At 30.9% G+C, this 15,508-nt stretch overlaps 2 protein-coding genes across 2 annotated transcripts; both read right to left on the bottom strand.

The window, feature by feature from the left end:
• Window positions 1-1,089: 1,089 nt before the first annotated feature.
• Window positions 1,090-7,150, bottom strand: LOC132755369 (uncharacterized; the record flags this gene model as incomplete). The annotated part of the gene is given in 6 exon segments (XM_060746243.1): window positions 1,090-1,311; window positions 4,062-4,121; window positions 5,031-5,156; window positions 5,808-5,885; window positions 6,444-6,834; window positions 7,082-7,150. Coding segments are annotated over 6 exon segments (946 nt in total), but the record flags the coding sequence as incomplete, so codon positions are not given.
• Window positions 7,151-7,764: 614 nt separating this feature from the next.
• On the bottom strand, window positions 7,765-9,724 carry LOC132755381 (serine/arginine repetitive matrix protein 1-like; the record flags this gene model as incomplete). The annotated part of the gene is given in 3 exon segments (XM_060746252.1): window positions 7,765-7,893; window positions 8,663-8,743; window positions 9,134-9,724. Coding segments are annotated over 3 exon segments (782 nt in total), but the record flags the coding sequence as incomplete, so codon positions are not given.
• Between the last annotated feature and the right edge of the window lie 5,784 nt (window positions 9,725-15,508).

Raw genomic sequence — 15,508 nt, 5'->3', positions numbered from 1 at the left:
GGTAGTTCAACATCGACCAATGCTATAAACACTCAAATAATTACCCAATCCGTTTTAACCATTTTCAATATGTTAATATAAATAAGTAATTGATTATACAAATAAAATGTGCTAATTTGAAGTATTATTTTAACTAGCTAATGTTAATATTAATATAAATAGTTCTACTTCTTATTAAGTTAAAAAAAAAACAATAATATACAAGCCGAGACACTAGTGCAATCTATTTGAAAAGGCATTTTTTGTCAAAAATACTTCTTTTTATGTTTTATCTATTGCCAACAAAGTATGACTTTTGTGTTAGATATCTAACTTCTTTTTTCTAATTCTTAGATAAAGCTCTTATCTGAAAAATGGTCACCTTAGTTGGACGCCACTAAGCAACGTTCTCACATTTTGCCATTGTCTTTCTTCTTAAAGCATTATCTCGCTGGCGACAAAAGATTCTACCCATGCGACCAGTGCAGACAAAGATCAGCCGAAAGAACATTGTCTATACTGTTCGGTGACCAGTCATTGCACTTTTTGAAATATTCCCTTCATGTGATGAAATTTTCTGTGATCACCTTAGTTGGACGCAACTAAGCAACGTTCTCACATTTTGCCATTGTCTTTCTTCTTTAGGCATTACATTTTCTGTCGTGATTGAAAGATGGAATTGTTCACTAAGGATATTACGCGTGGTAAGAGATTAAGCATGTATCGCACTGGACAACTTTGATTTATCTAGAATCATCATACTTTCTTATTTTCCCTTGTTAACAGCACACGCCAAAAGCTTCAAATACAATACAAAAAGCGTTGTGGCCATTCCATGTTCTTATCAGACAGCGTTTGAAATCAATCATTCAATAAGTTTCTTTGTATCTCAAAAGATTTTAAAGTAAAAGATACAATTTTTTTTGCATTAATAAACGACGCAGTTCAATATTTGAGTACTAAGTCCAAAGAATTAAACTCACTTATGTTTTAGGGTGTCGTTAAGGTGTTGCCAAAACAAAACAATAGAAAATAACTGTAAGCCAATTCAAATAGACTATACTTGTATCCCGGTAAGTTATTAAGTTTAGTTAAAAACTATATACTAACAATAGAAATGCGCTAAAGGATTCAACGGCCCGGCATCTACCATTTGGAGAGGCGCCACAATCCCTGTATTTCTCACAGGATCAGCTGCATGTGAATTCGGTGCTGCAGTTGTGGGTACAGGAATGTTTGGTCGCGGAAATGGTTCATAATTCATAACAGCACCGTTGTTAGTATGTTGGGGATAAAACAATTGTTGAAAGCTGTTAAAACCAGCCCCTAACCCTGTTTGGAGAGACATTTTAAAGTTAGTATTAGTAGGTATATGTTAGCTTTTACCATGATACACAATTAATTATTATAATATGATTATTAGTTACAGACTCCATTTCCGCAAATATTACATTCTTTAGATGCAAATGCAAATTAACAATTTGCTGTTTGGTTAACATATGTCTATTCACTAAGATATTGCTGTCTTATGCAGTTCACTTCTTAAACGTCTAACCTTGAAAACCAAATTTGTTACACTCTATACAACTTTGTAAGACCGTGATTGAGGGGACATATGATACCGTTAACTTAAAACAATATTTAAACGTCATGTTCGTATTAAAGTAATGTTATCCAATGATTAACAAGCAATTATCATAGTATTGCAAGCAATCCATAAGTCCCCTACCGGTTAGAACCCCAGCAACTTTCTGATGGGCCATTGGCCAGTCAATTTTACCAGTGAATGAATGACATGAATGAACTTAAATCTTTTGTGTTCTAAGTTTGTCTATATGACAGTAATGTGTTAAGTTTCCCTGCCTAGTTAGGAAATTATGTTTATACAACCTTGTCATATTATTACGATGTGGGATTTTAAAGTAAATCCTATAATGAATGAAGAAGTTGGAGTGAAAAATACCAATTTCTCGAAAAAAATCTAAGTTCAAGGGGGACATAATTCTGGAAATAGTCTTGCTAGAGTATTTAACCTTCTCAAAAATGTTGAGTGATAATAAGAAACATATATATGAAGTTTGAAGTAGATACATTAGGAAATAAAGAAGTTATTTAAAAAAGACAACATTTTTTTCATAAAATTTCTAAGTTCAAGGGAGATAATACTGATAATTTTTGTGCTAGAGTTGTAAACCTTGTCACATATGATGTGGCTGATGACCAGAAACTTATATTTAAAGTTTGAAGTAAACACCTTAAGAAATAAAGAACTTATAGTGAAAAAGCTGAAAAAATTAAATCAGAAATCTTGAAATTCAGGCTATTTGTTGCCATAGCAACCAGAATTTTCAATATAGGAAGAAAAAAAAAGGTGCATAATCTCCATACTGCCATCTATCCATATATCAAGTTTCATAAAAATATTTTCAGTACTTTTTGCGTTATCGCGGGATCCAGTTTATGTGTTCAATTTGCCATATTTTCAGGCTATTTGTTGCCATAGCAACCAGACTTTTCCACATAGGAAGAAAAAAAAAGACGTGCATAATCTCCATACTGCCATCTATCAAGTTTCAAAAAAATATTTTCAGTACATTTTGCGTTATCGCGGGATCCAGTTTATGTGTTCAATTTGCCATATTTTCAGGCTATTTGTTGCCATAGCAACCAGAATTTTCAACATAGGAAGAAAAAAAAAAGGACGTGCATAATCTCCATACTGCCATCTATCCATATATCAAGTTTCATTAAAATATTTTCAGTACATTTTGCGTTATCGCGGGATCCAGTTTTGTGGACGGACGGACTGATGGACTGACAGACAGACAGACTGACAGACGGACAGACAGACAGACGGACAGACGGACGGAGGGTAAACCTAAAGTCCCCTCCGGTTAAACCGGTAGGCGACTTAAAAAAACATATCTTTACAGATAAATGTATGCCATACTTTCATTTATAGTTTTTACATTCATTAATATAAATCTTTTTAATTATGTAAAGAAGCATCCGACCACACATACGACAATGATGCGACATACATCCAAATCTAAATGCACAAAAACATTGACAACAGCACGAGGTGACAAGCAATATCCTCCCGCATAAACGAAATACAACCAAGCTTAAGCGAAAAAGAAGGTAATCTTGGATACGTCAAGTAGCACTGGTCATTTAAGTATGACAGTGTATTAAAGATATTGTTTGTTATCATGTTGCACGCTTTCCTTGAATCTATCCATGATTCAAATGATTTCCTTTTATAAATATCATAAAACACAATTTCTTTAAGATTATCTAACCACAATAACTTTGATATAAATATATATATAGTTGAAATTGCAGACTCATGCTTGGCAACCTTTACTATATGAAATAAAGAAAAATACCCATTCCCTAACTTCTAGAACTAATTTAAGCACAATGCAACTCCAACATATTTGAATTTGCAACTTAAAGTCAAATTTATCAACAATGCGTTTTTATGCTGGGAAAGGTGTAGACGTCAAAAAGCATCGGCACCCGCAATACAAAGCTATTTATCATTATAATGAACAGGCAAGAAATTAAGATCGAATCAAGTTGACATCCAGACTTTGAAACCGATTTTAATATCTATGTTATATCATTCCAGTTTAATTTAAGATATGTCAGAAAAAGTTAATTTACTACTTTATTTACTCGAATATCATATATTTTCGCTAGGCAAAAATTATGCGAACTAAAATTTCCGGACTAATAAGCGAGGTTTAATATTCCCGAATTTTTATTTTTCACTGTTCAATTTAAATGATAGTCTAATGCGAAAGGTTCATGTATTTCATCAAAATCTTCCACTTCCAAAATTTAATACCTTGCTAAATTTTCTGATTATACAGTATCCATATCGTGAAGCAAAGCTTTTCATCTTTGATATTAATTTTATTTCCATAAACCGCATAGCAAAAAGTGGATTAGTAAAGTGAATCCATATATCTAACTATCAATAATATATTATCTAAAGCAGAATGAGAAAATATTAATAGCTCCGTGACATAGAACAAAGATTTACGTTACTTGGTCATGCAACATACAAACTTTACCTTGCTCTGGATGATAATGAGGTACTTCGTGTTGATGCTGAAGTTGATGATGAATTCCACCTACAAAAGTTTATCATATTGTCAATGTTAAAATGATGCACTTTAATAAACGGCGAATTATATTTTGCAAAGAATGATTCTTTAGTATGATATGACACAACTAAATGGAACAAATAAATAAACAACATATGTTTACATTTTAAGCATGTAAGGCTACAATGTGGTTTATGATAAAGACTTTTCTATAATAAATAGGAATTAAGTAAACACTATTTCAAACTGCAATGTATTATATAATAAAAATAACCAAAGCTTAGAATAGTTAACAAGTAAAGTAGATACGTTTTAATGACAGACCGAAGAGAAAAAAACCCAAAAAAATCAATATTTTTCATATGGTAATATATAATTATATTACTTTTGTGAACAGTAATTCAATAACAAGTCAATGCAGTTTATGTCCAGTCATCTTTATGTCATAACATCTTGCGAAATTTGAATTATTTTGAGTGAGATATTGAATATGAAGTTCAGTACTAATGGAATTTTAAAACTATGAACTCTACAGGTTTAAATATATATTTATAATTGTACTGAAAAACGCCAGTGGAGGCCATGATGACTATAGAAATGAGACTAACCAAAGATTTGAATGTCCGTACATTTTGATCTTTGCAGACTGCAGTCAAATAATTGAAAAAAAATAGATTTCAGTAGAGAAAAAAACATGAATTACAAACTTATTATTTGGGTCTGGTTTTTTTTTTGCCTTCAACTTTTCTACTATTTTGACGTATTAGAAACAAAAACAGAAAAACGAGCTGTTAATATTTCAAACTAAAAATATCGGACAACCGATTGTGCTATAATTAATATCAAAAGTAAGTTGACAAACAAGGTCAATTTAAACAGTTAGTACACAGATAACACGATGAAATGTTAACTTGAAGAACAACTAGTCACACTTACCAGGATTATGTAGAGGGTGTGGCCGAGCAGGAAGTCTTCCAATTCTCATCTGACGTTGATAAAAGGGCAAAAGATTTCCTTGTAAGTCAACTTGGTGAGCTTGAACCTCTGGCAAACCTTGCATGACTGAAATTAAAGAGTGATCAAATTACGAACATTTCTTTTTCATACAGATTAAAATAACGCATTTACCGGTAATTATGATGTTTGTTTGTTTCGTTACACATACTTTGTTTTAAATATACTGACCTTTAGTATTATCCTGAATTTAAACATGTATATTAAAAATCACATTGATATGCAACATTTTACGTTTTAACATTGTGATTGTACCGCAACGAATATGAAACATATTTTAGTTTTCAAAGATCAGCCATATCGACAACATTTGTATTTTTATATTGTATATTTCACAGTATGTTTATCTCGACATTTCGTTATCTCGATATTTTTGGATGATCCCTATGTCCTCGAGATAAAGAGAAACGAACGACTGTATATGTTTCATCCTATAGCAATACCAAATTAATGGAACGGAATTTATTGAACACATTGAAGCATCGAGCCGAACACAATATAGTAACCAAGACCATAATGATACAATATTCAAGTCATACTACCACGGCCTTTACTATTAAATACAGAATAATGTAAATTTACAAATATAATCATAAACTTAAGATACCCCCCGCGCCAAAGACGCACACCAAAACACCAAAATACACACCATAAAAGCAAAGCAAATCATAAACTAAAAGATTATATGTTATTTATTACCTCTCGCCTCATTTATATCAGCCAAAAGATCAGGATCAGGAGTTGGTCTTACAGTTGTTGTTCGTAATCTTCTGTTTACTGCAATATAATTATTATCAAAAAGTATATTTTCCTTACAAACTCATCCAACGCGTTTCCGATTTTGTAAAAATAGTATGACACTGTCTTACATATATTTACCGTGAAGTAAAATGTGTTATAAAACAAAGCGTAGATACAATTTAAATATTATTGTGATAGTATTTGAATATCAATTTCTGTAAATTGTTCCTATTTTGGGAATGAAATAAAAGGAATTAAAACATGTATATACGTTTAAAAATGTATTGCCCTGGTTGAATAGAATTATGTGCTCCTAAAGGATTGCATAACAGAATTGTATTCAACCAGTTTAATAAATTCAGTATTGAATCTACACTCATGTAAAATTTTCTTTTTACTGTAACGTCTAATTATATATTTATCAATATTTACATCTCCAATATTTATGTTACGTTAAAAAACATGCAATTTTTGTCTGATAGAGGTAGGTCAAACTACATATATGTATCACCTCAGGCGGTCCTTTGTACATTAATTCAAGCCAGAGCGGGACCCAAGTCAATGGACTTCATCTATTTGTCAAAGGGTATTTACCTGGCTTTTGCCCACGTGTAATGACGTTGGTATTCAATCCCGCAAATCCTGTATTCTCTGCGGGGGGAGTTGCTCCACCTTGTTGTAACGTCATGTTAGAGTTTCCACCTGAAGTTGCATTTGTATCTAACGGATATGCTAAAGATTCGGGATGCGACAAGGTGACAAGTTTCACGAGGGTAGGATCGTTTGCAGCTGCTGTTGTTTGAACAATTGGATACACAGGAGTTGTTGGTTTTATGTAATCAGTTTTCTTTCTTGGACCAAATTTTGCATTTGGTGATTTTGCGTATGATTCCTTTGCAGCTTTTGATTTTGATAAACTTTTCTTGGGTTGTGCTGCTTTTGTTGTTGGCGCTACTAGTGGTTGTCGTGGGCTTTGATGTTGGCGCTTTGTTATAAAACAGTTTTAGTTGTTATTTCCAGGGTCTAGTAGTGGTTTAGCTCCTGGCCAGCTTAAGTTTGACTCAAACAGCAGAATAAAAAAATACCAATAAACATATCAATGTTTGTGCTAATATTTCTCAGTCAATTCTGGGACCGTGTAATCGGTCACTGCATCGATCACAAGTAACGTCTTCAATAATTCTGATATAGCAAAGAGAAAAAGTGGTTTAGAATGCCTAAGAAGTACTAACTAATTTTCTTCGAAACAATTTTGTATGAACATAATAGACTACAGTTGGTGAGATTCTAATTTCGTCCATGTACTTCATACAAACACCACATTATTCGTTTGATTTCTAGATTAATATTTAATACAACCTATTTCTTAACAAAACAGAGATTATTTTAAAAGGTATTGTTGTACAACTGTCACATATGCAATTGAAAAAAGATAAAATATATGGTACTATTTAAAAAAAAAACATTTTGTGATAAGATATGCTTGATTTTAACGCTATGACAGACTTCAGCAGATAGTCGGAAACATTGAATTATTAATCAGAAACATACGATTACATGTGTAGTGATGATAAAAGTGATTACGAATGAATTGAGATGATAAAAGATAACAGAGATTAGGATATTATGATAAATCATGTTTTGAAAAATATTGCATCTGTAAGAAAAATGCATGTTAATAACTGAATAAGAATTACGCAAGTATGAGCCCAGGGCAATTAAAATTGCAACCAGTATGTGAAAGTTTGGCCCCCTATCCCGAGACATAGATGAAAAATTGCGCACATGCAAACTTGTAAAGGCCTTACGCAGCTCAGCTGAGATGAGAACCGACACTCACAAATATAATAACATGCGGTTTTCTTGTACAAGAAACCTTGTAAACAATGAAGACTGATAAAAATAAAGTTGTAAATAAATCCTATTTTTTCCATTTATTTATTACCTTCAAACAATGCAGTTTTGTCTACAGACTTTGTAACTGGTCCAGGTCTCTTTTTTGAAGTGTACTTCTTAGACGGTTGTTTTGTCTGTACAGGTTTAGCTGGAAAAGATATGAAGCTTATTAAATTTTACATTTTCTTTCACAACATCGTTAATTTCCTGAATAAGGAAAACTGTCGCATAAAATTGTACTTAACGAAATGAAATTCCGCTCGCACATGCACGGTGGTCCCGCTAGGGCCATCGTGACACACAAATAAGTTGAAACAACGAAGACACGAAAATACGATGGTGAAAATTGCAAATAACGAAACCACGATGGTAAAAAGTTGAAGATAAGATTATGAAAAGTCAAAAGTACGGTGGTGAAAAGTCGAAATAGCGAAGCCATGATGGTACAAATTCATAGATACGATGATGAAAAGTCGAAAGAACGATGATGAAAGGTTTCGACTTTTTACCATCGTAATGTCAGCTTTTCACTATTATGCCTTCGACTTTCCACCATCGTGGTTTTGTTATGTCGTCTTTTCACCATCATATATTCGTGTTTACGTTGTTTCAAGTTATGTGTATGTCGCGATGATCCTAACGGGACACTGTACACATGAGTTTACATATGTAATGAAAGCAGAGTTTAAAAAAATCTGTCCGTTGTCTGTAAGAACATTTTATTGTACATGGATATATCGTGGCCAAAGATTATTTTTATCTTAAATATTTACGTATAGATAAGGATCTAATAGTTTCACTGCATTTTAACATATTGTTTACTTTTAATTTGTTCGTCACATTTTATAACATTCGCCTAATGCATTTAGGTAGTAATATATGTATGGTTCTAGTGTTTCAAATCAATTAGTGTCTACCTGTTGGTTTAGCTGTTGTCGTGGGTGTATCAGCTCCAAACTTTGCATTATACCAAGCGTTAAACATTGATGAAAATTTCGCTGTAAATAAAGTATCTCAAGTTATGCTTAAGCACAAATGATAGGCAGTAAGCGAAATCAAATGATAATGGAATATTTACTGCTAAGACAGACATGTACAAAGGCTAAATTTTTAAAAAAAATTAATTACAATCAAAGTCTGTCTTTACTGAGCTTCAGGATAGATCGTGTTGGCGTTGTTTTGATTCGATTACTTCAAACTGACTACAGAAATTGGTAAATCATTTAATATCAATTTGTTGTATTTTGTTAATTTCGATTAAGAAGTGTATATACATGACAAATTTAATTCACGTTTTACATATAAACAAATGATAAACATTTTGTGCCAGAAAATGTATCTGGTTTGAATAATAGCAACCGGTTTCAGATTGATAAAGCGCAAATTACCTTGCATTTCTGGAGGAGGACCATTATTACCATTGGCTGGTTTTGGTTCATGAGGTTCTTGGTGCGTGTGCGCATGTGCGTGGCTATGATCATTTGGAGCATGCTCATGACCATGTCCATGTTCGTGTGCTGCATCTGCACCACCACTAATAAGAGCTTGAAATTCTAAACCTGCTTCTGCATTCAAGGCTTCTTTAGGACTTTCGCCTAATTCCAATGTGTTAGCTGCATTTTTTTCATGGTTGACAGCTTTTGATTTTACATATGGCTTTGGTTTGGATTTATTCGCAATCTTCGGCTTGACAATTGGTTTTGGTGTTGTTTTGGCTATTTTCTTTTCTTTAGGAACTTGATTGTTTTTAGTCTTTGCTGGTTTTGCACTTTTGCCTGGTGTTGAAGTTGTAGCTGGAATTGGTTTCTCATTATATTTTGCTGGAGTTTCGTTATTCTTTTTCACCTTTTTACCAGGAGTTGGAGAGACACCGCCAGAATATCGAGATTTAGAATTTGTTTTAGGTTGCACTGTTTCTTGTTGATTTTGAAACATTTCTTCTTGGAGTGGTGGTGGCGGTGGTGGGCGTCGTCTTGGCGCTAAGACACAAGTTTACGATTGTCAATAAATGAATAAATTGTTATAATTTTAATATCTGAGTACTAATATAAATCAGAAACACCTATCTCTAACATCATGCAAATGTTTAGACATTTTAGTAATCGGTTATTTTAAAGTGTTGTATATAAATATTTAGATACGTTCAAAGTTAGTGTTTTAGTAGATGTTAATCGATAACCATGCATTTGTACAATATGTTCAATTCTGGCAGGATATGAACTTTGCCTTTTCAAAATCTGTCTGATGACAGCGGGCTCCAAATTTTACAGTGCTTGATAGTTGAAAACAAAAATGGGGCAAAGATTGGCAAATTTTCCGAGACGAAAATAGGAAATAATTAAACAAAATATAGAATTTAAGTTCAAATTGAAAAAAGTACTCCAAACGTCAAGTGAATACCTATAATTGTTGTTTGAGAAGTAAACCTTAACGTTTAAAGATAATAAAGAAATGCAAAGTCAAAGAAGGGGGCATACAGAGAACAAAATAATTAATTTATGAAGAAATGGCTCAAGTTTGAAGTGATAAACTTTGACAAATGTTTGCAAAATGACCATAGAAACAAAATTAAAGTTAAAAAGGACAAGAATTTTAAGTTTATCAACTCCTCTGAACTGGTAACATAATTCATTGTGAACATGTATGTCAAGTCTGCACCGAATAACTTTGAGAAAACTGATCTTAACAGAAGGGTTAGCCGGTTCTTAAAATATAAAATGACTTTGCATAAAATTAATTTCGGATTATCTGACCTTTTGAAATAGCGTCCTTTTATTGTTTTGAAGTGAATAGCTTTTATGCTTTCTGGATAAAATGGAACTTAACGAAACTGTTTACCAACCCTGAGGCCCACGCCGACAAAAGCTAATAAAAAGAGTATGTGAAACTATAACAAGCCTAGAAACAGGCTATATAAAGTGGTAATCATCTCTTATAGTAAGATTTCTTTTCAAAATGAAATATTTTGGAACAAAACACTGTTTGCAACAACTACATAAAAGGCAGATTTGTATCGCCCACCTAAAATATCGATGTAACAAAACATTCTTTGTATTCAAAATCAAAATTGACAAAGATTGGAAAAGCTGCATTTAAACCTTTACTCTGCTAGTTTGTTAAACAGAATGATTTTTCCTAGTACTTTAAAGCTAATTCAAGGAATTTCAATATCAAAAATGAAAAATGTCTTCAAACTGTTTGGATTCTCTATTTAGCAAATCTGATGTTCTGTTAGACTGGTCTGATTTAGACCAGTGTCATAAACAGGCAACTGTTCATTTGTGATGTTGAAAATTAAATTATAGATGCCATCAACATATAATGCTCCGGCTTTCTAAATGATTTGCAGCCTGACTATGCTATATATGAATAATAAGGCAATGTAAATAAGTAAAATAAAAACCCATGCGTTATTGAAAAGTGTTAAAATAACAAATCAAGTAGAAAAATTTCAAAATGAGAAAATAATCAATATCATTGAAATAGGTAATTTTAAAAGGCATTCGCTGTTCTTTATACTTAATTACTTCTATTCAACAAAAAGCAATGCCAAAGACGACCGGCTGAACAATAATTCAGTTTTTCATTGTATTTCTTTATACATGTATATGAATCACAAAGTATCTTATGCAGTAAGAACAGATACAGGGTTTTAATGATTATAAAACAGATGGCCTTTATTGATGGTTAATTTATTGACTCTCGTCTTGCAAAAAAGACTGACGCATAATTCTCGCCAAAAGGTTCGCTTTTTTATGCGCTAAAATTTTTCTTTTATATATGGCTTGTATTGTGTTTTTAAACTTGAAAGAGACAAACCGAAATTTTTTAAACGGTTTTTATTTAGAAAAATTTCACATTTTTGTACAATTTTCAACCGTTAGATAGAACACATTTGAAATCCACCTTAAGAATCTATGCCAGGAAAAGTACAGTATTCTTTATCTTTTAACAATAGTTGGAAACCGAATATCGTTTTAAATGCCTGTGAAAAATACATGAACTTTTGTATAGATTTAACAGTGAATTAGAAAGTAATTATTTCATATTCATACCAGGATCATCTACTGCTGACAAACGGTGCCTTGAAAAAACCTGTCTTACACCCCTATAAAAGACGCGTGTTCTTAAATGACGTCATTCCCATTGCGCTTATTTATGAAATGAATTGCGTTCTTAGGATGACGTCATTTTGCTGTTTTGAATGAAGTTGTAAATGTATACGCTTCTATACGAATCAAGTCCTTATGATAAATATTACTTTTCGTAATTTCTTTTCGAAATACGATTGATATAATATGCAAGAAAAATAATCAAACAGAGGCTGTTGTTACAGACGGGAATATCTATCTCTAGAGTAAATGAAACAGATATTCCTGTCCGTACCGGCAGCCGGTGTAAGATTCTTATATTATTGCATCGGACAAATGTGTTTGGTTTATTTTGGTCAAAATATGCACCACAGAGAAGATTTATAAGACGATCTTTTCAAAAAACCCCCCAATTTGGAGACTTTTTTTTAAATTATCTTTTTATTTTTCAAACCCCGTTTAAATGTTTATTTTAAAAACTGTTAAAACAAATTTTGATTTTTCTCCCCCACCAATTTTAAAAAATGAAAATTTTAAATTAAAATTTTGATTTTTAAATCATAAACTTTTCACTGATATTTTTGTACTATATTTAGCAAATTTCCTTATTCATTGTCAATTATTTGAAATGAAACCATAAATCAAAAACAACAACTGTGAATATAAATCAGGAGTATTTTTTTGTTAAATATATACAAAATTTTTTAAAATGAAAATTTTTTTTTGTTTTTTTTACCATACTATTTTTTGTACTTAAACATTGTTTGGGTTTTAATTTTACGCATTTTAACGTAAAATTTCGATTCAGGGTGTTTAAAATTTTAAAAAAATTTGCAGGACTTGATGCAGTTTTTGGTTTTCTAACATACTGCGCCCCTCCCCCTAAAAAATAAATAAATAAATAAATAAATATTAAATAAAAATAAACCCCAAAAACAATTTGGGAACCCCAAATTTTAAATTTAGTTTCTTGGGGGATAAATTGTTTAAACTGGGATTGCGTTTTGATATTAAAAATTTTTTTCGTGATTATTTTATAGAAAGTTTTAGTTTTGGGTTTTTTGTTTTTATTTTTATAGTATTTTGTTAAAGCAAAGGGAACACAATTGATTCCTTTTTAAAAATATTGAATTTTTTTCAATTTTTTTATTTTTAAATTTTTTACCCGACCCATAAATAACGTTGCTGCCCAAGATTTTTTAGAAATAATTTTTAAAAAAAACTTTTTGGCCAAGTTTTAAAATTTAGTATTATTTTTAGATTAAAAAAAACATCAATTACATTATTAATTTGTAACTTTTTTTTTAGTTTTTTGTTAATTTTTTTTTTCTTTCTGGGTTACCAGGGTTTGAATTTTTTCCTTTGGTGGGTTTAGGATGGGTAAAACCCCTTTTTTTGGTTAAAATATTCCATTTAAAGGATGGGCCTTTTTTGCATGTCTTTTTGAAGTCTTTTTTATCATTTTGCATTTTCGTTGTATTTTACGATCAATTTTAAAAAAAAATTTAGGGTTTTTTGGGGGCTTTGATACTTTTTTAATTTTTTTTATTTAAACCCTGAAGTAACGGAATTATTTTAAAGTGAAAAAAATTTTTTTAACATGGGTTTCCCGTTTTAAAAGAATGTTTTGAAAGCCCCCAGTTTTTCGATTTAAAGTGAATAAAAGGCAAAAAATAATGGTTGTTTTTTGAACTAAACTCGATAGTTAAATTCTATTTACGTGCAAATTTAGTTTTATCCCCGGGCTTTGTTATTTTTTTTAAACGTCAAATACAAAAACCAAAAACGATTTTCAAAATTTTAGTTTTGGGTTTTTGTAAAACCTTAGCAAATTTTTTTTGTAAAAACATTTTGGGACGTTTTTAAAATTGTGGCCCAATTTTTTAAAAAATTTTCAAGTCCAGAATATTCTTTAAAAACCCGTTACATATTTCAATGAAGCTGTTTTATTTTTTGGGAATTTATAACGGTTTTTGTTTGTATCAACTTAAGACATTTATTGGGGATTTTCCCTAACTTTTAAATCTTTTTTTTTAGATGAGTTTTTCTTATTTTTCCCTTTTCCCCCTTCAAAATGATTTTTTTGGAACCAAAAATTTATTAATGATCATTTTAATCATTTTGGGACTTTAAAAAATTTTTAATTTTTACAAAAATGACCAAACCTCCCCTTTTTAAAACTAATTTTTAAAAAAAATTTACATTTGTAAAACGTTTTCAAAAGTATTGGGTGTGCTTGCGAAAATGACCTTTTAAAGTCTTAAATCATTACTTTGAACATAAAATTTTAATTGATTATTATTTCAAATATTTTAATTTTTAAGTATCAACAAAATTTAGGAATTTATATATTGCCATTTAGATTTAAAGAATACAGTTAAACACAAAATAACAAAAAGGGCGACTTTTTAGGGCCCTCGACACGTTTTTTAAGTTCCGGGATTATCTGAAAGTTACCAAAAGAAACACAAAAAGATCCCTCTGAAAGAATAGTTGAAACAGACATTTTTTGTTGATACATCGTCGTACATACAGGATCTATATAAAATAGCTGGCTTCTCTTATTATCTGAGAATTTAATTGTATCGCCAGTAAAAAGCAAAATGTTACATTACTTATGCGAAATACTTAACACGAGAGGTTTTTTTTACATTTTTAAGATCGATATTTTATGTTGTTGAAACCTACTTATCTAAAAATCAGCAAACAATAATTGTTCAACGTTTTCATTTCAAAATATAGAATCGGCCCAAGTAACCAATCTACTTTGTTTGCCTTTTATTCATGATCTTGTCAACATAAGAATGTCATTTCCAACGAGACAGAGAATCAATATCCTCGCAACATATTTTAAAGATAATTCTTATATTAAAATTATCTCATTCTAATTCTGCATGTTAAAAGTGTAGACATATATAATTATGATTTAATTAACTTAATTATACATAATGGCATAAGCTACCTTTCTTTGATTTTTTTTTCTCTCACATAAATGGTTGACTTGAAGTTTAACAAATGTGCTACTTTTGACATTAAAGAAAGTCAAAACGTCTTTTCCTTTTCGAGAAAAGGGTTAAGTAGTTTCGTATTGTTTTATTTATTTATTTTTCTTTCATCATATACACATGAAACAATATATATAAGTATAAAAGATAACATTGATTTAATGACAGTGCATGATCATATAGTAGTTAACACTGTGAAGACAAATAATACTATATTTTAAGTCCGTAAAATAATTGTTACCGATTTCATAACCTTTTATACAAAATCATTTGCATTTTCCCTGAAATTATCTCGATAAACCTTCTTAAAATGATGGTTTGTAAAGCCTTAAATGAAAACCCTTTATGATTCCAATGCGACAAGTATATTGTGTAAATGATATTCTCCACTTTTGCTACTTTTTTGTATTATCAAAGTATAATACTAGTTCCTCATTTACCGATATTATAATAAATGTAATGTGCTTTGTGTTATAGAAACGAAATTAATATCTACGAAAACCAGTTGTTCTTGCAGGGTTAAATGTAATTGTCTTAGCTTGTTTTTTTTAATTTACATCAAATGCCTACAAACAGAACTCCTTATTGAAATTAAACATCAATACATATTATGCATAAAGCACAACAAAAGAAAACTGGCAAACATGGCCGTGATTCAAAAATTTAA

Source organism: Ruditapes philippinarum, unplaced genomic scaffold, assembly GCF_026571515.1.
Source record: "Ruditapes philippinarum isolate M1 unplaced genomic scaffold, ASM2657151v2 ctg18851_1_1_1_1, whole genome shotgun sequence".
NCBI classification, from domain to species: Eukaryota; Metazoa; Mollusca; class Bivalvia; order Venerida; family Veneridae; genus Ruditapes; species Ruditapes philippinarum.
Note: the sequence above shows the minus strand (reverse complement) of the source record. Positions and strands in the feature narration are given on the sequence as shown.